Source organism: Cinclus cinclus, chromosome 29 (genome assembly GCF_963662255.1).
Source record: "Cinclus cinclus chromosome 29, bCinCin1.1, whole genome shotgun sequence".
NCBI lineage: Eukaryota > Metazoa > Chordata > Aves > Passeriformes > Cinclidae > Cinclus > Cinclus cinclus.
In genome coordinates, this window is record NC_085074.1 from 53,355 (window position 1) to 73,648 (window position 20,294).

Genomic DNA, 20,294 nt, shown 5'->3' on the forward strand with positions numbered 1-20,294 from the left:
GGGAGTCCTGGAGTGGATTTGGAAAGGTCCCAGGGGCTGTTTGGGAGGGTTGCTAGAATGGATTTGAGGAGGTTCTTGGAAGATCTATGGAGTCCCAGGGGAATTTGGGAGTCCCTGGGGAATATTGCCAGGTTCCAGGTTGGGGGGAGTGGGAAAGAAAGGCAGGTGTCACAACCCACCCATCAGGGGTGTAATGCTCATTGTAAATTCTCAGGCTGAACAAAGACCCCAGATGTGTCAAGGGGTCAGCCTCATGATGCACAGTTACCCAGAGATTCAGAAAAAGCTCAATGCAGATGATCCATGTGGAGGAACTAATTTCTCAGTTCAATGGCAGTGATGGCCTGGAGAGACAGAGGGGCATTGATGGTGAAGTGGCTCACTTGGTTCAGGAGTACAAAGACAATCTCTCTTCCTCTCTTATATTGGCTGTGGAGAAATTGTCCTGGGAGTCCCGGCAATTAGGTATCCCAGCATTCCAGAGGAATGTCCTGCCCCCACCCATGTGGATCAGATTGACTCAGCTATCAATAGGCAGCCTTTCTTCCTTAAGGTAGGATGGAGAAAGTGCAAACCGTTCTGACACCAGCAACCATCCCTTGTGCCTGAACAGCCGGGCTGCTGGCCCCAGCACCTCTAAGAGCTGGGCCACGAATCAACAGTCATTACCTGTGCCTGGAAAACCAGATCATCTCCCACAGAGCACCAGGGAGCTGGCCCTTCCCGGCCTAGGTAAGCACCTAATATGTCTGCCTCCACCTGATCCCCACAGCTGCCCAACTCAACCAGATATGAACTGCAGGATCAGACCAGGGCCCTTCAACCCCCACAAAAACAGAACCCGCTCTTGGACAGCTTCTGGGAGCAATTAGTGCTGTCAGAATAAAGGCAGAATAATAAGCAGAGACCAGGAGCACAGTTGTCTGGGTTGTAACAACAGCAAACCCAGGAACTGACCAGTTCTTGTGTGAGGTGGGGGATGCAGATACTGGTAGTGACACTAACAATGAGTGTGGGGCATAAAATACTGTTCCTGGGTACAGTGGTACAAGGATGAGAGTGGGGGCCAGGCAGGCTGAGAAGGAGGCAGTGCTCTGTGTTCACCTCTGCTTAAGCTAAAGCCCATACTATAGCCTTGGCCAAACAACTTCAGTTTCTGGGCATGCTTTGCAGCACTTTCTCCCAGTCTCAGGTTTTTGTGCATGTAATGCTGCTGCTCAATATTCTTTCCCTTCAGAGCTGCAACTATAGTCTCCATCCAAAGAAGAGCTATTCATCTCATGAAGAAAATGCAAGAGCAGAAGAACTGGGGCTGAATATGGATCCAGTGGCCATGACTCTGCTATGGGCCAGAGGTCAACCTTGGTCTTGCTGCTGGGGAGGCAAAGCTCTGAGATGTTCACATGCCCCTTCCCAGGGAGCACTGGCGTGGCTGTGCCAGAGGTCTGTCCCAGGTGTGAAATGTTGTGAAGCAACAGGTGACTGTCCTCCCCTGTGGGGGCTGCCAGTGTGAGGGAGATGACAGTGAAGAGCAGGAGCTGTAGGGAACCTTCCCTGCGCTCCAGGCCAGCCTGGGTGGAAAGTCCTCAAAGGGTGCCAGGCCCCAAGGGAAGCCAAGGGCTCAGGGCACCACAGGGTTAAGGCAGGAGCTGGAGGGAGGTACTGGGCACGGAGGCTGTGGAGAGATGGCATGCCAGATGCCACAGGGAAAATGGCAAGTCTGCCCAGTGCATCACAGAAAAGCTTCCCCCATACCACTTTGGTGGCCTTGAAGAAAAATTTCCCCTGCCTTGTCTCTTGTGTGTCACTAAAAAGCCCCCACACACCTCCTCTACTCTGCAGTCCGGGAACAATGGGGCAGAAGCTGTGCCAGCTTCATCTGCCCCTCAGACCCTGTGGACTGCACCGCCAGCACTGTGGGATCACCTCATCAACACCAGGGTTCATCCAAGGCAGAGCCCACACGTGGGTTATGGTGGTGCATCTCCAGGTGCAGGGGATGGGAGTTCAGCACCCTTCAGATACTGCAGGTGCACCACAAAAGGGGGCAAAGGGCCAGACCTTGCCTTGTTATACCCAAAGGATCCTACAGTTTATTCCCATCCGGGCACCTTTAAACTTGAAGCACTGGAATCACGCTGGAGCTGGGCACCCAGCCTTGAACTGGGCGCACCAGTCATCTCGCTGCAAACTGCAACTGTGGCAAACCTGGAATTTTAAGAGCTGGGCACCCCCAAGCTGGGACCAGTACCCCCCAACAGTGGCCACTGGGATACCCATGACAGAGAACCACCTCCAAACTAGGTTTCCTTAACAGGAAGATGGCAGACTGGAACTCTCCCTTGCTGGAAAAACTGGGATCTTCATCTTATCAGGACAGCCCACACCAGCTCTGCCAAATGGCACTTGTTGAAACAGACCCCCAAAGCACCCCAAGGTGGGTGTCACTGCCCTTCCCATACTTACAAGTGTAAGGCAGTGGGTAAAGGAACAGAAACCTTCCTCAGCTGAAGCACTGGGGACCCCCATGGATCAGTTCAGTGCCCAGGCCAGCTTAATCTCTTCACTCTGGATCCGACTGGGGGCTTGATGTAACCACCCCACTGGCAGGGGTTCTCCTACCCCCTCAACACCTTCTTTTTCCTCCCCCACCAGTGCCAAACCCTGCCCTCCCCAGATGGGGACAGAAGGGGACTGCTACAGTGTAGTTTAACTCGTTTTATTTAGACTCAAAGGTAACTGTGGCCCAGTGGGACCATGACCCAATAGAAACGCAGCAGTACATCAGGACTGGAGTGGGAGTGGGTGAGCTGCAGCAGGGTGTGGTGCCCAGGCTGCCCAAGGAATGGTTATAGTTGGTGAGAGAAGGGTTTACGAGAGCTGCCCGCAGTCAGTGATGGTGATCTTCTTGCTTGTTTTGCCATCTTTCGACCCACAGCGCTCCATGGCCTCCACCACATTCATCCCCTCCTTGACACGGCCAAAGACGACATGCTTGCCATCCAACCTGCCAGAGAAGCACCAGTCACAGCTGATCCCCGATATCCCCCAACGGAAGACCTCTCCCAGATGCAGATCCCCAAGTTTCTCCTCCCATAGCCCACAACTCACCACTCAGTCTTGGCAGTGCAGATGAAGAACTGGGAGCCGTTCGTGTTGGGGCCGGCATTGGCCATCGACAGGATACCAGGGCCTGTGTGCTTCAGGATGAAGTTCTCATCTGGGAACTTCTCCCCATAGATAGATTTACCTCCAGTGCCATTGTGGCGTGTGAAATCACCACCCTGTAAAAAGGCAGCATTTCAGGTCATGGGTGCAGAAGAACACTCTGAACTGGGTGCAGGCAAGAAACAAAACCAATCTCCCACCCTAAACCTGCGAGCATCGAACTCCAAAACCCACCTGAGTGCCAGATCACCTCACCCACCCAACTACCCGCTGCAGTAGGACCACCACACACCTGGCACATGAACCCAGGAATGATTCTGTGGAAGCAGGACCCCTTGTAGCCGAATCCCTTCTCACCAGTGCTCAGAGCACGGAAATTTTCTGCAAAGGAAATAAAACCCCACCATAAACAGCTTTATTTGTCAAGAATTCAGCACAGTATTAGGGCTTGGTGCAGTTGCAGTGGAGCCAAAGTTGCTTTACCAACCTGCTGTCTTCGGGACTTTGTCTGCAAACAGCTGTGAAGACAGGAAAGGTACTTGTTAAATCTCAGCTGATGACTGGCCACTGCCCCCCACTCCTAGATGCCACCTTCAGACCACAGGAATTCCCCCCAGACACTGCTTGGAGCCCAGGGACCCCCTCTGGGCAGTGAGAAGCCGTGCCAGCAGCTCTAGATCCCTCCCCGCCTCACTCCATTATCTGCAAGCTCTGAACTAACAGCTGCGGCATCGTGCATCTCACCAGTGGGGCAGAGAAGCATTCGTTCCGCTGGCCTAGATTAAACTAAACAACGTGCCTTTAGCCTTCCTGGGTGGGGCGCGCTCACCGCCTCCCGACCCTTCAGGAGTATTTTGGGCTGGATGCGCCACCCGTGCGGGACCGCGGCCCCGAATCTGCAGCAGCCACGGTGCCCGGAGCAGGCCCAGCCGTGCCAGGGATGCTCTGCGCCCCGGGCGGGGTGACAAATGCTTTGCCCTCCAGCGACAACCCCGCGGCGATCGTGCTGCCAGCACTCTCCGCCGGCATCCCCAGACTCGAGCAGCATTGCCCGGGAGTTCGACACAGCTCATCCCGATGCTCCCGGGCCCTGCGATAAAATGGCGGCGAAGCAGCCACGGCCACGACCCGCAGGAGTGGGGGGGGTGGGGAACTGCCGCGCGCCCCGGGGCGGAGCGGAGGCGCAGCGGGAACACGGTGGTAATGAGGCCAGCAGTAACCAGCAGTACAGCAGCACCGGACTAGGTGCGAACGGACTGCCCGGGGCGATGGCGCGGCCTGGGCTGGCATCGCGCCACCACTCCTCGAACTCGCCAAGCGCGACGCTGCGGAGCCCTTTGTTCGCCCCGCCGGGCCAGGGGCGCCGCAGTCCCGCAGCCGCACCAACGCGCCCCTACCGCGCACGCGCGGCGCCTGCTCATCCCCCACCAGCCCCGCGCGCCCGGTAAGGAAATGGCAACGGCGCCCCCCGCCCTTCCCTAGTCGCCTCTCGCGCCCACCTCGAAGGTGACGCGACCCAGGGGCTCGCCATTGGCAGCAATGTCGAAGAAGACGACAGGGTTGGCCATAGCGAGACACGAGGAGAGCAGCAAACACTCGTCCGTGCAGCAGGCGCGGCGCAGCAGAAAGAGCTCAGACCCCCGCTGCCCCTTATATAACATCAATGAGGGCCCGCCTCCCCCGCTGCGCCGGCCAACGGCCGCTGGCGGAGTGGCGGAGTGGCAGGGCAGGCAACCAATCGGCGTCGCCGGGTTTGAAAGAAGGGGGGGAAGGGGGGAAAAAGGCGCGGGCGGGGCAGGGGACGCGATTCGGGGCTGGGCAGGGCGCGGCGTGCATGCGCTATGCGGAGAGCAAGAGAGGCGGGATGGGGCGGGAGTGGGACCGGCGGAGGGGAGGCGGGTGCGGTGCCGGGCCGCCGTGCGGAGCGGTTCAGGGGGGCAGCGGGGATGCGACGGAACCAGGGCATGTGAGGCTTGGAGCTGCGGCCCAGCCCCGGCAGCCTACCGCCCGACGTGGGGACACTCATCCGCCGTCGGACTGCAGCACCACCCGGTCGGCCCCGGTTAATGATTGACGCCACAGGTCCGGTTCACTGCCCCCGGCCGGGTCGCCGCTGCTCGGGGATAGGGCACAATTCTCTCGCTACTCGGGATACACCCTCCCTCCTCTGCCCGGAGAGAGGGCTGGATCCGCCCGCCAACCGAAGATCTCCCGTGCTTGCCCGGAGAGCGGTTGCGGAGCCAGCTCCACAGCGGCATGACAAAAGAAGGGGGGGACACACGCCACCCTGCAGAAGGATCCTTTAATAGCCGTTGGGGACATACAGGACAACTCGGCGCAGGGGCAGTGGGAGCTGAGCTCCGCACCCCACAACAGACCCGTGCGGTATAAGGGGCAGCAGCATTTGCACATTGATAGGGGGGCACGGGCACCCCCGCAGTGACGCACTTGCCTTTAAATATGGGGAGTCTCAGGGGAGCAGTAGTGTTTCTACACTATGTACAGCCTTGTGCTTCTGGGGGGGCTCAACCCCTCTGTCCCATCGCAGCCCTTTGAGAAAGCCCCTGCTGTGGGGGGTCCCAGCTCTGCAGCGGGCAGGGGCACACAGTGCTGCCCCCCAGCCCCGAGAGGGGGGCAAGGATGGCTCAGTTATTCTCGAAGAGGGAGAGGAGGTCATCGTTGCTGCTGCTGGGGAGGTCGGGGGGCCCCAGGTAGGAGAGCAGCTCGTCAGGATTCGTCAGCTCGGGCAGGAGCTGGGGGCAGCAGCGTGTGATGATCGGCTCCCTGCAGCTTCTACCCACCCCCCTGCAGTAGCTGGTGTCCCGAGCCAGCAGCAGGACCCTTGTCCACCCCTTTGAGTACTCACGTCGAGGGTAGGCTCCGAGCCATCACCCGCCGCTGCCATGCTGGGTACGGGGGGGAAGACAAGGTCGGCAGTGTGCGCCGGGGGTCCCAGGGGTTGCCGCGCCACTGCGCTCCGGGAGTGCAGTGTGGAGGCCGGCTGGCTGCCCGAGGGAGTGTTGTGCAGCCCTGTCTGCACTGCGGGGTGGGATGGCTCCATTCGTCCCGGTGGGGGAAGCTGGGGAGAGGGGGGGAAAGAGCATAGCCATGGGACCTTCCCTTCCCGGGACCTCCCAGCCCTCCCACAGTGAGAGATGGGGGCTTGGGGGAAACCCCCCCACCCATAGCCCAGCTGACCTGTGCAGGCAGAGGGGGCACTGGAGGCTTCTCAGGGGCCAGAAGGCCACCTGGGATGTTGGGCTGGTAGGAAATGGATGGGGGGCCTGATGTGAAGTCAGTCAGCGTTGAGGTGCCAGGGATACCAGGGGCAGCAAAAGGATCTGCGAAGCCCCCAGGACCCAGAAAGCTGGAACCTGGGAGAGGAAATGGGGCAATTGGGAGACACACACACAGGGATGGGGTTCAGTCCTGTTCCTCATGGGTCCCCCCCATACCCGGGGTGCTGTAGTCAGTGGCAGTCCCCACTGGAGGTTGTGACAATGCAGGGAAGGGCACAGAGCCAGGCCCCAGGGCTGCAATCATCTCCATTATGTTAGGCAGCACCATGTGCGCAGGACTGAGTGTCCGGCACCGCTTCAGTGCTGGCCCCTCTGGTTCCTCCTTGATGTGAACATCAGGTTTGATAGGGACAGGTTTCCAGCTGCAGGTCGGGTCGATGGTGATCTCCTCATGCTCTGAACTGGAGGCAGCAGTAGGGCAGGGGAGGTGAGGCTGGGAGCAATGGCTGCACAGCCCCTCAGGGGTGGCACAGAACCAGTCATGGATGACAGACAGCAGATAGGAAGGCACTTACTTCTGGATGTAGATCAGAATGCCCAGCATGTACTGGTCAACCTCCAGCCCCTCCAGCAGGGCTGTCTTACTGCAGGCAGAGTGAGATCGAGTTGAGATAAGGGAACCCCCACCAGACAGGAACCTCCCCCTAGGGCAAGAACTACTCCTCTCCCAAGGCAGGAAATACATCCCCCACAAGTAGTGAAACACACACTCATGCCCTACAGGCAGGGACACCAGGGCATGGCCCCACTGCAGCCCCCACTCACTTGCAGACAGGACACCGCCATGTCCCCCTCTCACAGTTGAGCTGCAGGTATGACTCCAGGTCAAAGCACTGTGGGGGAGAGCAGCAGCTGAGGATGGAAGGGGCAGGATATTGGGTGGGGCATACCCCCAGCACCCTGTCATCACCACCCCTACCTGTATGTGCCGGCAGTCATGACCCCTGGCTGGAAGCTGGATCCTCCGGAAGGTGATAGGGCACTTGAGGGACACCTTGATGGCTGTCTGCTCCACACCGTCCTCACCATTAGGCCCTGGTGTCCCTGGGATGGTCCCACTGCTGAAGTTGCGCTTGACTGGGAAGGTGGGGATGAGTGGCACCAAGGGTCAGAACCAGGACACTGGGATGGGGTGGCACCGTGGTGGCACCTGGGCAATAGTGCACTATCACCCCCATCTTGCTGTGACCTCCCTACCATCATACGCCCTCCTGACCCCCAGGACCCAGGTGCTCACTTTTGGTGATGCAGTGCTCAGCAGGGAGCAGGCGCTTCTTGATGAGCCCCTGCAGCACTGAGCGCACCGAGGGCCGATGCACCAGCTGCAGGACGAACAGGTGGGACTGTGGAAAGATGGGAGGCTGAGCTGTGGCCCCAGCCACCACCGTCCCTCCCTCTCCTGGTACCCTCCTGGTGACTCACACAGCAGCAAGCGGTGACAGTGATCTGGATAGTGTTTCTGCCGGGCTGGCAGACGTGCTTCAGGTACAGCGGCTTGTGGGAGGTCTTGTTGTCACCACGCTCAATGGTGAGTGGCGTGGCGTTGACGCTCACCTGGACGGAGGCTGGCCAGTTGGTGTTCATCTGCCGGTCTTCATGATGATAGCACTTGAACTGCAGCTCCAGGTCAGGCCTGAGGGCAGGCAGGGTGTGGGCAATGGGTGTGTCTGCACAGGAGCCACTGCACCATGTGTCACCACAGCATGTTGCTCCAAGCCATGCAGAACTATGCAATGCTAAGCCATTCCATGTTACACTGAGTCATATGGCACTGTGACAAACCCCACAGCATAGCCCTGTACCAGTCCATACCACATCCCACCATGCTGTGCCATGCCAAGCCATGCCCAAAACACCAGACTGTGCCACATGCCGAATACCATGACACCACGCTGAACCATGGCAAGTACAGCTGTGCCAAGCCATACTTCGCACTGTGATGCAGGACAGCGCCGTGCCAAGCCACACCAGGCCACACGGCACCATACAGTGCCCAGCTGTGCTGCCCAGCACAGCCTCACACCACACTGTGTCGTACAGCACCCTCCAAGAAGCACCGTGTGACACCAAAAAAGGTGTTCCAGGGCCCCCACCTCATCATGAGGGTCTTGTAGACAGAGTCACGGAGCTGGAAGACATGGTTGCTGACAGCCAGGTTGTGCTGCAGGCGGAAGGGCTCCAATACCACGCCGTCCCGCACTGGGAAGGTCAGTCGCAACTCCTCGCCGGGGGCTGGCCCTGCGAGACGCCGCCATCAGAGAAACCGACACCTTTCCCGCCGGGCTCCAGCCACACCCTGACCATGCCCAGCCGCGCCCCGCCCACTGCACAAGGATCCACCTCGCAGAAAGCCCAACATCCACCATGCGGCTGTCCCCCAACCCGGAAACCACGGTCCAATGCAGAAAGCTCCTCCCACTCAAAGTGATCCCACCTCTAGGGGTAACTCCACTCCGACCCCTATGGAGGAAGCCATCCCACTGAAGATTCCTCCCGCTCACTCCAGGAAACCACGCCCTACCTATCCAAGTTCTCTCAATCCACATGGGCCCACCAAACCACTACATCTTATAAAACCCCGCCCCCTGAGGCCACACCCGTTTATCAACCCACTCCCACCACTATCCCACCCCCACAGGCAGCCCACCCCCGCCACAATCAGCCCCCAAGCCTTAGCAGTGGTCACGTCCTCTTCGCTGAAGCCCCTCCCACCCTGCATTTAAAGGAGCAAAGGCCACAGAGCTGCTAGAAGCGATCCTATTTGAGGCATGGGGGTGATCTCTCTGAAGTGCCTCCCTCACCTGCATCAGGGACACCTACCCGAAGGGGACGGGTGCAGGGGGGCAAGGCTGGGCTTCATGTCTGCCAGGAAGGGTGACTTGACATCCTGACCAGGGGACGCATAAGCGGGGATGCCACTGCCTGGCGTCATGGGTGGTGTGGGGTTCCCAGCCAGCGGCGAGCTGGGGTACCCCGGCAGCGACCGGCCGGGCTGTAGAGGCAGCATGTGCCCTCAGCGTTCAGCCAGGCCAGCACAGCCCTCACCCCACCCGCTGCCAGACTCACCCCACTGATGGCTGCTTGGCTGTAGGTGCTGAAGCTGGTGCTCTGCCCATTGAACTGGTCAGCTGGCTATGGGAGGAGGAGGGTCTCCAGGGGCTGGCACCGGGGGATGGCAGACACCCAGACCTCCACCCCTTGCCCACCGTTCCCCCTGTGGTACCTTGTAATAGGGTCCAGCACTGCCTGAAGTGGAGAGGTACTGGCCCATGCTCTGCTGCAGCCTGTGGCCAGGGTATGAGGGGGACGGAGCGGAGGAGTGGGGGGCGCCGGGGCCATACTGGGCACCAGCTGCAGTGTACTGCCCGCCCTGGAGGTACTGCTGTGCTGGGTACCCCTGTGGGGCCAGGGAGTCAGCACCAGTGGGAAAGGGGGTCACCATATTCCATAGCCTTCACCAACACAGCACTCACCTCATTAGAGTATGCTCTCTTAAGGCCCTGGCGGGGCAGCTGCTGGCTCTGAGAAGGGCCAGGGTAGGTGTGCTGAGGCACTCGCTGCCCTCCATAGAGAGGGCCAGTCCCAGGGGCCCGCACTGTGCTCATGCCCACAGGGGAGACACCAGAGGGGGCCACAACACCTGCCATGCCAGCCGGGCTCATGCTGTTGGGGCCACGGGACCCAGCATGGGGCAGGAACTGGCTGCTGAAAGACTGCCCTGTGCCCATCTGCAGCAGTGAAGAGAAAGGGGTCATGACATGGCAGGAGGGACTGTCAACACCCTGGTTCTGCCACAGCTAGGCTCTTACCGCACTGTACTGGCTCAGCTCCTGGCTCTGTTTCTCCTGCAGTGCTGCCACCGTCGCTGTGGCTGTGGCTGTGGCTGTGGCAGCAGCCGCAGCCACAGCAGCAGCAGCTGCTGCCTGAGTGAAATCAGCAGTAGCCCGGCTGGCATGTGAGGGTAGCCCCATCCCTCCAGGGCCACTCGGGCCCCCACTGTAGCTGGAGAACAGAGAAGCAGAAAGGCACGTGCAGTAACCCTGCAGCAAGGCACATGCCAGGCCATGAAGCACAGGGCTGGCCTTACCTGGCAGTGAAGCCTGGCCCACTGGGATAGGTGTTGCGGCCATAGACACTTGGCTGCACATACCCCTTCCCTGGTGCCCCCTCAGCGAAGGGCTGCTGTGGCAGGAATGGCGGTGAGCTCATGCCCGAGCCGCTGCCTGCCATACCAGGCATCAGCGGCGTGCTGGAGCTGCTCCCCCCAGGGCCCATGGGGCTACCAAAACCCTGGAGGGTGCAATGGGAGGCAGTGGTCAGGCAGGGGTAATGGCATCTAGGTCTGGAGAGTTCCTGAGGCAGGGGTGCTGCTGGTACCTGGCTCTGGGAGGGGTTGCTGACACCCCAGACAGTGGTTACTACGGAGAGGGATCCCGGTGGCTGATTGGTGCTTGGTTGCCAAGGAACAGCCTCGTATGCAAATGAACCATCACTAGAAAGAAAAACAAATTAATGAAGATGAAGGACAGAGGGATGGAGGGACAGAGGGGACTGGGGGATGGAGGTACTGAGGAAATTGAGAGATGAAGAATGGAAGGGATGATGGGACAGACAAGGGGATAGATGCACGGATGCATGGAGGAAAGGATGGGTGGATGGAGGGACGCTGCCCCGGCGCCCACCCGTGGGGCGCAGGCGGCAGCGAGGGTTTCATGGGGTTCATGGAGCTCATCAGCGGGTGTGGGCTGGGTCTTCCGAGGCCGCGGCGGGCACTGCGGGACGGCGGCACCGTCTGTCACTGGGGCTGCGGGAAGCAGTGGAGCGGCGGGTGAGGGGCAGCCGCCCCGGGAGAGGCCGGGGCGGGGGACAGGGGGTACAGCCCGTAGGCTTCGCGACCCCCCAGCCTCCGCGGCCGGGACTTGGCGTCCGGCCCGCGGCTGGCATGGGGCGCCGGCCGGCGCGCGCCACCCCCGCTCCGAGCCGCCCCCCCGCACCGGCCAACGCGGCGTCAGACCTCCCTGGGGCGGCGGGCGCCGGGGGCTTCCCCCGCGCCTGCGGGCGGGGGGAAACATGGGGACTTCCCGGGGAAGGGACGCGGCCCTCCGCCCGGCATTGCACCCCGCTGCCCGGGGTATTTCCAGCCGGGCCCCGCAGCCAGGGCCCGTGGGGTCACCGGGGCTTTCCGTTCCTCCCGGCGCCGCGGGAGGGCGGCGGAGACGGGGTCGCCGCGAGGAAAGACACGGAGAGGGGATCACCCGCGGTGGGCCTACGCCGGCTACCGGGAGCCGCCACCACGGAGCCACCGGCCCCCGGCGCTCCTCGCCGGCGATGACAGCCCCCTCCAGTCCTTCCCCGGCGGCACCGCAGGGACAGGCCCCGGGGCCGGGCCCCCCATTGCCATGGCAACCGCCCCCACCACCCCCGCTACGGCGGGGGGGGGCCCGCGGGGGCACCGCCAGCCCCGCCCGTCTTCCCCCCCCCGCCGTGCCCTCGCCCGGCGCTCCCGTTCTCACCGCGGCGGCGGCCCAAGATGGCCCTGGCGGCGCGGGGCGCGCGCGGCTGCGCGGAGGCTGCGCGGGATCTTCAGCCGCGCGCGGCCGAAGCTCCGCGGGGGGCGGGGCCTGGGGCGGGGCCTGGCCTCCGTCGCGCACAATGGAGCCGCGCGCTCATCAGTATACGGGCCCCGCCCCCGCCCCGCCAGGCGTGGGTAGCCGAGCGCCGAAGAAGAGCCCGGGGTCCGGGAACAGAGGAGTGCGCGCCCCCGCGTGCCCCGTCTCCTCCGCCAGCGACAGCGTGAGTGCGGTAGCACGACGGGCGCTGCGACCGCAGCGGCGGGACCGCGAGACGCGCGTGCATATGGCACGTTGCACGTGCGTGCGCGTGTGAACGGGTTGCGCGCAGGGACGCAGACCCGCCCGCGCCGCACGGACAGCGTGCGGTGACACCATGTGCAACCAGCTGTGCGACAGCACAGCCACGGGTATGAGAGGGTGTGTGGCACGCCCCCCCGGCCGACCTCCTGCAGTTGAAAGATCAGCGTCCTACCGAAAAGCCGCGGTAGGTTCTGGGGGCACCGAGAGCCAGTCCCAGCTGCGGTTTCCCCCATCGCCCCCACCCCCTCAAGGATGTCCCATAGGAGGATACAATGGGCTCTGGACATGCCATCAATGAGCCTCATTCGGGGATCACTTCCCTCGACGCCCACTCAGGATCTCAAATGAGAGAAACACCACCTAGCACCAGCCCTGTCCCTGTGGGGGCTCAGAGCTGGGGGATGGTGCAGACACAGAGGTGAAAAATGGGTTCCCCAAGGACAGGCAAAACTGAGAAGGGGCACAGCCCTCTCACACCTGCCTGGGCCCTCAGGACCTACAGATGCCCTTTCTCTCTCCTCCAAGAGGCAGTGGCTGCACAGGAGCAAGTTCAAGACAGAGGAACTGTGAAGAGATCTGACTCATTACACTGGACACCCCCATAGAGAAGTTATGGGGACCAGCCCCTCTTGGGGGGTATGGGACACCCCCAAAGAGCCCCAGCAACCAGTCGTTCCAGGGGTCTGGAGGGCCATGGGTCTTATCCACCATGGCAGCAGGCAGCCCCCAGACCCTCATGCTCCCAGGGTGGCTTGCACCAACCGGTGCCACCCTGACATGTGGCAGAGAAAGACTTCAGGCACCAATGCAGGGTTGACAAGATCTGTAGTTGAGGGGGGGAGGTAAGTGAAGAACAGAGAGATAGACAGACAGACAGAAGAGCATGCTGCACTGTGCCAGCGCTCAGGCCAGGTCCTTGAAGGCATCGAGGTTGAAGGCTGTGTCAAGGAGCCGTTGCAGCTCTGTCAGGTGGGTTTTCTTATTGCCAGTGGCAGGGGCAGCTGCTGGCTCCCGCCCTGCATACCTGCCAGGGAGAAGGTGGGTCATGAGAAGGGTCTGTACTGACAAATGCCCTCACAGCCACCCCCTGCATCCTTACCAGACAGGCTTGGCACGGTTGATGGTGGTGCGAAGCCGGGGTTTGACATAGTCATAGTAGCCCTGGTTCTTGTGCTCCTCCTGGCACCATACCAGCTCGGCAGCTGGGTATTTCTGAGCTTCCCGCTGGAGGAGGTCAAAGGGGAACGGGGAGAGCTGCAAAAGACACAGAGTGGTATCACCAGAAACATGAGGCAGTATCTCAGAGGCTTCAGAACCCCCAGCCCGCAGGCATGGCAGTGGCAGGACCCTGCTCACCTGCTCCACCCTGGTGATGGCCACATCAGCCTCCATCTGCCGGGCCTTGCGCTCGCGGGTCAGGTCATAGTACACCTTGCCAGTGCAAAACAGCACCCGCTTCACCTGCTCGGGGTTCTGGGCTGCAGGGCCACTGTCAGGGATGACACGGAGGAAGTGGGTGCCTGCCAAGGAAGAGAACGGCACCCTGAGTCACAGCAGTTCACAAGCACTGTGCCAGCAGCCACTGCACCCACATCCCATGCCAGCCCCTTCCAGGACCCTGAGAGGCAGAATCATGACTCTCAGGCAGAGTCAGTTGACCCTGGTATAGGCACAACTCCCACTACAAATCATCATGTGCCACTTGAGGCTGCCAAATCCCAGCGGCAAGTGGCTGCTGATGGAGGAAGCACCACTGAGCCAAGTCTCCCAAGGGTGCCAGGCTCAGCCCTAATGAAGGGGGACTCCTGTGTGCCAAGGAGAAGGCCCTGACCTCACTTGGCCGCTCTCCAGCATGGGAAGGCTGCTGCCAGGCAGACTTTACCAAAGGCCACAGGCTCCTGCCCTTCACCCTGTGGAGTGGCGCGGGGGGAACACAGGCAGCTCTACTTGTACCTGGCAGCATGTCATCAAAGCTGGAGCGGGCTTCGGGGTGGCGCAGCAGCGACTTTGGAGTGAAGATTATCAGCTGGAGTGGGGGATAAGAGGCAGAGCAAGGTGGTCAGCCCTGCCAGGAACACTTCCCCTACAAGCCAGAGCTGGAACAGCCACCTGCTTGCCCTCCCCTGCCCGTCCTGCCTGAGCAAGGAAGCACCTGCCAGAGATTTGCTTCTCACTGAGCTGCAGTGCTCTGTCAGATTGGGCACCCATTCCCAACAGCAACAACCATCCCAGTCGGGATGACCCCTGGGGAAGAGGGGGCTACCAGGGACCTGCCTGTTCCATGGCTGCAGCTAACTAGAAGTGGCTGAATCAGGTTATGTAGACACTGCACTGAATTAGCAGTGTCTGTTGACTCCAACAGGCCTGATCACCCCGTGGAGTTTGGGAAGGGGTCACAGCTCGTGCAGCCCACACAAGCCAGCAGCTGCACATCAAGCGCCAAGCCAATCCTGAGCACCATGCAGTCCGTGGTCAGGCAGAGGCCAACTGCCCTTGTCTGAGGTGCAGGAAGAAGCTGCCCCCAGCCTTATCCCAGTCCAGCAGGGACACAGCACCCTGCCTGAGCACCAAGCTGGGCACGGAGCTGGTGGCACTGACCGGTTTGCGGAAGGGCAGGAGGATCTGGCGCCGGAGGACATGGAAGAAGTTGGCTGGAGTGGAGCAGTTCACGACAATCCAGTTGCACTCATAGAGCTGACGCACATCAAAGTCATCCAGCTTCTGCCTTGGCCAGCATGAGTGAGGGGATTTCAGAAAACACAAGGTACCTCTTGGCCTCACGGCTCCAGCAGCAGGGAGAGGAGTGGTCCCCAGCCCTTCCTTCCTTCCTTGCTTCCTTCCTTCCTCCCTCCCTTCCTCCCTCCCTCCCTTCCTCCCTCCCCCTCACTCTCCAGAGCACAGAGACCTGGGAGAGGCTGCAGGGCTATGCCCTCCATCTTGGTCTAGTCATGGGGGAGGCCAGCAACCCCCTCTCATGCCACCTTCAGGGCCACCTCTGCCTCAGACTCTGCTGCAGCCCCAGGTTCCATGGAGGTGTAGCCTGAGCACCAGCTTTCCCCAAACCCTCCAGGCAGCATGACACCAAGGCATCCCATGTCTCCTGCCATCGGTTCCCACTGTGCTAAGCCCACATGACTATTGCTGCCCTCCACCCAGCCCAATCCAGGGCACAGGAGGGCCAGGTTGAGCACCACACCACAGGGGCCACCACTCACAGGGAAGACATCGGGATCATCGTTGCACATCTGCAGGAATCGCTCTGGGCGGGCAGAGGAGTGCTCAGGACCCTATGGGGACCAAGAAGGGAGCCAAGGAAAGCATGAGAACCCAACATCAGGCACTGCCACGTCATGAGCAGTGCTCTGCCCATGCCACTGCTGTCCAGGGTTCTGCCTCCAGGGTGAGCCAGGGGAGTCCTTACCATGCCCTCCATACCGTGGGGAAGCAGCAGGACAATGCCATTCTGCCTGACCCACTTGGCCTGCCCAGGACAGATGAACTGGTCGATGATGCATTGAGCAGTGTTGTGGAAATCCCCAAACTGGGCTTCCCAAAGCACCAGGGCATTGGGACTGGCCATAGCAAAGCCCAGCTCAAATCCTGAGGAATGGAAGAGCAGTGAGAGGGTTGGGTTACCCTTCCAGAGCGGCCCCACCATAGGCAGCGAGCACAGACCTACTCACTTACCCAAGACACCGTACTCTGACAGGGAGCTGTTGCAGACAGTGTACGGAGCCTGGTTGGGCCAGAGGTGGTTCATGGGGATACAGGTCCTCTTGTCCACATTCTGATCATGCAGGACATGGTGGCGATGGCTGGAAAAGGGAGACGAGTAACTTCATCGTCAGCCTTTGGACCCCTTCCAGAAGGAATTGCCTTTTAAACCCTCCAAAAGCAGGACTTTACCTAAATGTCCCCCTCTCAACGTCCTGGCCACTCAGGCGGATGTGGATGCCCTCTTTGAGCAGGGAACCAAATGCCATGTACTCTGCCAGGGCCCAGTCAACCATCCGGTTCTTCACCATCTCCCCACGGGTTTTCAGAATACGGCTCAGACCTGCCATGACAGGAGCCGGTTCATAGGCAGCATGAGACAGAGCTTCAGTGACACTAGGTTTGTTCCACAACCAGCCCACAGAGTGACAGGCTGCAAGTACCATGGGCAGAAGAATGGATTCACCTCTTCTGGAGGGATGAACCATGGATGTAGAATCAGGACTGCAGGGAAGGATCAGCTCCAAAGAAGAGCTGTTCTTTGGTTCACTTCCCTTACCCACAGCTCCCTTGTGAACAAGTTCTCATAGAGCCTAGTTAAGAAGGAACCTTAAAGATCATCCAGTCCAACCCCTCCTATAGGGGTTTCTTGCACTAGAAGGGACACCTTCCAGTAGACTAAGTTGCTCCAAGCCCTGTTGAACCTGGCCTCGAACACATCCAGGGCAACCACAACTTCTCTGGGAAACCTGTGTCAGGGTCTCACCACCCTCACAGGAAAGAATTTCTTCCCAATATCCCATCTAATACTGCTCTCTGGCAGTGGGAAACCATTCCCCCTTGTCTTGTCACTCCATGCCCTGGTGCAAAGTGCCTCTCTGGAAGCTCCTTTAGGCACTGGAAAGGGTCTCTATGGTCTCCCCGGAGCCTTCTTTCCTCCAGGCTAGACAGACTCAGCTCTCTCAGAGTTCCTGCATAGGGGCTTCAGCACTGCTATGATTTTCAAGGCCTCCTCTGGATCTGCTCTAACAGGTCCAGGTTTTGCTTGCTCTGGGGCCCCCAGAATTGGACATGGGTTCCAGGCAGAGTCTCGAGAATGCAGCACACAGGGGGAGGATCCTCACTCTTAACCTGCTGAAGCAGTCCAACACGTCCTTTCCTTTAAGGCCACATCCCAACCCTATCTCACATCTCTCCAGAACAAATCTCCAGTCTGGCACATCTTTCACAAGATCCTACCTCCATGGATAGTGAAATCCTCCACTGGCACCGAGCTGGCCACTTGACCAATGTGCGTCAGGTCCTCTTCATTGAGGCCAGTGGAAGGGCAGGTCATGCTCCGAGGCTGCCCATCCAAAGTGAAGAAACCTGTTGGAGAAGGAGAAACCGCATGCTGCAGGAGATGTACCAGACCAGATGTGGGAAGATCTCAGGTCATGGACACCCTTAAGCAAAGGTGGGGACACCAGGAATGGGAATAGCACCACTAACTTCCCCTGTAGGATGGTTTACTAGAAAATCTCTGCCATGGCTCTGGAGAGGCCAGGTGCTTTGCTACAGCCTCCAGAACACTGCTAGTGCCTTACCTGGCCAAGGTGAGTCCAGCCAGTGCTTGATGTGCAAGATCTTCTCATCCTTGGATCTGGCATGGGCCTCCTCACAAATCTTATCATACTTGGCAATTTCCTCCTGAAAGGCAGAACAACATTAACACGGGATTTCCAAACAAGGGTGTTGAGCCTGAAGACCTCAGTGTAAGCTTGCAAGAATGCTGGAGGGCAGAGGTGGCCCCTACAGCAGGAAGTCCCAAAGCTGTGCAGTTCAGCCTCAGAGAGCCCAGCCACAGCTGGGACCTCTGTACCCCAAGGCATAGCTCTGTCAGCGCTCAGAGCTGACATCTTGTGTCTAACCCAACTTATGCTGAAAGGTGGTGCCAGGGCAAGCAGGGCTGGCGAAGCCTCTGCATCACGAGCTGCCCAAGCAGCAGAACCAAGACAGGATCTGCCCCAGATACATGTGGCCACAGCAATCCTGACCACTGGGACCCACCCAGTGCTACACGGCCTGTTTCACACATCACAGGGTGATCCTTGAACTAGATGTTCCTTCACTTTTCAGAGCAGGCACACTCCAAGGACGAGCCTTGGCTCCCAACTCCATCGCTGCCAGGTCTGCAGTGTGTGCCCAACCCCAGTACAGCTCTGCCACCTTTAGGTTACAAGCATAAGCATGTGGTTCCTGTAGGCCCATGTGGGCCCTTCATATGATCCACATCCAGGTCTGAACCACACAAGTAGTTTTCCCTGGAGATGCAACCAGCAGTTTTCCTTTCAGGCCCCACAGATGGTACCTCGTATTCTGGCTGATTTACCACCCCCTGGGAAATCAGCAGCTCTGCGTATTTCTGCAGCACTGGCTTCTGTTTCCGGATCTGTTTGTACATCAAGGGTTGCGTGAACATAGGTTCATCCATCTCATTGTGCCCGTTGCGCCTGTAACAAACCTGCCAGGAAAGGAAAGAGCCTTTGAAGGCAGTTGCCTGTGACCTACCACTCCAAAAGCACTTGGGAGCTACCTGGATCATGCGAGCTAGGGTCCCGAACAGCCCAGGAGGGACCCAAGCACACCCCTGGCAGAGTCTCAGCTTCAGGGACTTATGCAACATTCCTTACCAAATCCACCACCACATCCTTGTGGAAGGTGCTTCGCCATTCTGCTGCCACATTGCACACATAGACAACGGCCTCAGGGTCATCTGCATTGACATGGAAGATTGGTGCGTTGACTACACGGGCTACGTCAGTCGGGTACGGGGAGGAGCGGGCCATCCGGGGGTCTGTAGTGAAGCCAATCTGTAGCAAGTGAGTGGAAACAGGATGTGCATAGTGTTACCAACTGGATTTGGGACACAGCTTTGCTATGCAGCTCCTTCTTTGGACACGGATGTCACAGCTCGCATGGCATGAGGCAGCTGCACTTTGCTGTCCCAAGAAACTTTCCACACAGCTCCAAGGGCATGTCAGCTGCTGCAGCTGGGCTGTGGATGCGCAACCTTCCTGTCTCCTGTGTCTGGACACAGTGGCACATCCTGGTACCTGCTGCAGCTGGGGGGACATGCTGGTCCCAGTGAAATGCCTCTGGTTTCTGTGGCAGCAGACAGGATCAGCCCTGTCAGACCTCACACATGAGCATCGGGTTGTATCACGTCTGCACCAGACTGGGCACAAGAACTGCTGCTGTTGAGCAGCTGGGTGAGAAGTACTCCCTGCTGACCCTTGGTTAGGGTTCCTGCCAGGAACACTGGCAGGGAAACAGCTGCTGCTGGTTCCAGCTGCTCCCTACCCCAGAGCCTGCAGAGACAGCTCTGCCAGGGACCCACAGGCACAGGATATTTGCTCCTTACCTGGTTGTTGACTACAACATGGACAGTGCCGTGGGTGGTGTAGGAGGGAAGGTCACTCAGGTGAAATGTCTCGTACACAATGCCTTGCCCTGCAAATGCAGCATCTCCATGCAGGAGGATGGACATCACCTGGGAGAGGGGAAGCCATGGTGGTCATCAGGGACAGTGAGCAGGGCACCACCAGGAATGGGCCCAGCTCTCTTCCCCATGGGATTTCAGCATCCCAGAAAGGGCATGGAGCAGCTCATCAACACATCCAGTGCTTTCCCAGGGGATGGGAGTGGAGTCAGCGGTGGTTGACACACCAGAGACTGTGGCCAGCAGCCCCACCCCACCAGCAAGGGCAGCACACCTGAGGCACCCTGAGCAGACAGCAAAAAACAGCCAGTATGCCCCAGCTGGGCAGCAAGTCCCATTCCCAAATATATACATCCCAAAGCAAACCCTTTCTCTCACTGGGGCAAGGAGAGAAGAAAGCCCCGTTCCCTCATATTTTCAGCCCAGAAGCCCCATGGGCAAGATGGGGCCCAGGAACTTCAGAGCCACTGATGTTATTTTGTCACCATCCCAGGGGCTGGCTGAGGACACCGCCTGCCCTGCAAGGACAGGGATCTGTCTATTTTTATCCAGCCCTTGGGGGGGTAGGAGGGAGGGAAGCACTTTGGATCTCACTCTTCCACTTCTTGGGGGTGGAGACAGGTCTGCAGTGAATCACACAGCAAACAGCTCCCCACAACCCCTCCCACTGGGGTGTAGAGAACTGCCTCCTGTTGCCAGTTCCAGCTTTCCCAGTCCCAGGAATGGTTATCTCTAGTCACACTGAGATCCTGCTGCCAA

General features: G+C 59.5%; 2 protein-coding genes across 13 annotated transcripts in view; both read right to left on the reverse strand.

The window, feature by feature from the left end:
- Window positions 1–2,703: 2,703 nt before the first annotated feature.
- Window positions 2,704–12,066, reverse strand: LOC134054805 (peptidyl-prolyl cis-trans isomerase A). Of its 5 annotated transcripts, none has more exons than XM_062510792.1 (21): window positions 11,981–12,066; window positions 10,845–11,271; window positions 10,555–10,757; window positions 10,277–10,469; window positions 9,941–10,195; window positions 9,691–9,864; window positions 9,534–9,599; window positions 9,288–9,459; window positions 8,561–8,705; window positions 7,890–8,100; window positions 7,705–7,810; window positions 7,387–7,544; window positions 7,233–7,300; window positions 6,983–7,051; window positions 6,624–6,868; window positions 6,367–6,542; window positions 6,035–6,247; window positions 3,656–3,686; window positions 3,461–3,549; window positions 3,112–3,284; window positions 2,704–3,007 (listed from the first exon to the last, which is right to left on the reverse strand). In XM_062510792.1, the coding sequence occupies exons 3-21, from the start codon at window positions 10,740–10,742 to the stop codon at window positions 2,872–2,874; spliced, it is 2,868 nt and encodes a 955-aa protein (XP_062366776.1). In that variant the 5' UTR covers window positions 10,743–10,757; window positions 10,845–11,271; window positions 11,981–12,066; the 3' UTR covers window positions 2,704–2,871. The 5 variants fall into 5 exon arrangements, with proteins under 5 accessions (XP_062366776.1, XP_062366775.1, XP_062366778.1 ...); XM_062510791.1 differs by lacking the exon at window positions 11,981–12,066 and having other exon boundaries at window positions 10,845–10,959; window positions 11,150–11,369; XM_062510793.1 differs by lacking the exons at window positions 2,704–3,007; window positions 3,112–3,284; window positions 3,461–3,549; window positions 3,656–3,686; window positions 11,981–12,066 and adding an exon at window positions 5,235–5,921 and having other exon boundaries at window positions 10,845–10,959; window positions 11,150–11,369.
- A 1,082-nt stretch (window positions 12,067–13,148) lies between these two features.
- OGDH (oxoglutarate dehydrogenase) overlaps window positions 13,149–20,294 on the reverse strand; it is a 29,327-nt gene continuing 22,181 nt past the window's right edge. For 5 of the 8 annotated variants that reach the window (XM_062510677.1, XM_062510681.1, XM_062510678.1 and 2 more), the window contains 14 exons: window positions 19,458–19,586; window positions 18,727–18,906; window positions 18,405–18,557; window positions 17,641–17,743; window positions 17,294–17,422; window positions 16,247–16,397; window positions 16,028–16,155; window positions 15,762–15,940; window positions 15,556–15,627; window positions 14,939–15,061; window positions 14,294–14,366; window positions 13,697–13,860; window positions 13,440–13,594; window positions 13,149–13,364 (listed from right to left, as the gene is read on the reverse strand). In XM_062510677.1, coding sequence (XP_062366661.1) covers window positions 13,244–13,364; window positions 13,440–13,594; window positions 13,697–13,860; window positions 14,294–14,366; window positions 14,939–15,061; window positions 15,556–15,627; window positions 15,762–15,940; window positions 16,028–16,155; window positions 16,247–16,397; window positions 17,294–17,422; window positions 17,641–17,743; window positions 18,405–18,557; window positions 18,727–18,906; window positions 19,458–19,586 — 1,860 coding nt within the window. In that variant the 3' untranslated portion in view covers window positions 13,149–13,243. Of the gene's footprint in view, window positions 13,365–13,439; window positions 13,595–13,696; window positions 13,861–14,293; window positions 14,367–14,938; window positions 15,066–15,555; window positions 15,628–15,761; window positions 15,941–16,027; window positions 16,156–16,246; window positions 16,398–17,293; window positions 17,423–17,640; window positions 17,744–18,404; window positions 18,558–18,726; window positions 18,907–19,457; window positions 19,587–20,294 lie in introns of those variants that run through there. The other 3 variants (XM_062510682.1, XR_009934057.1, XR_009934058.1) reach the window with 3 other exon arrangements.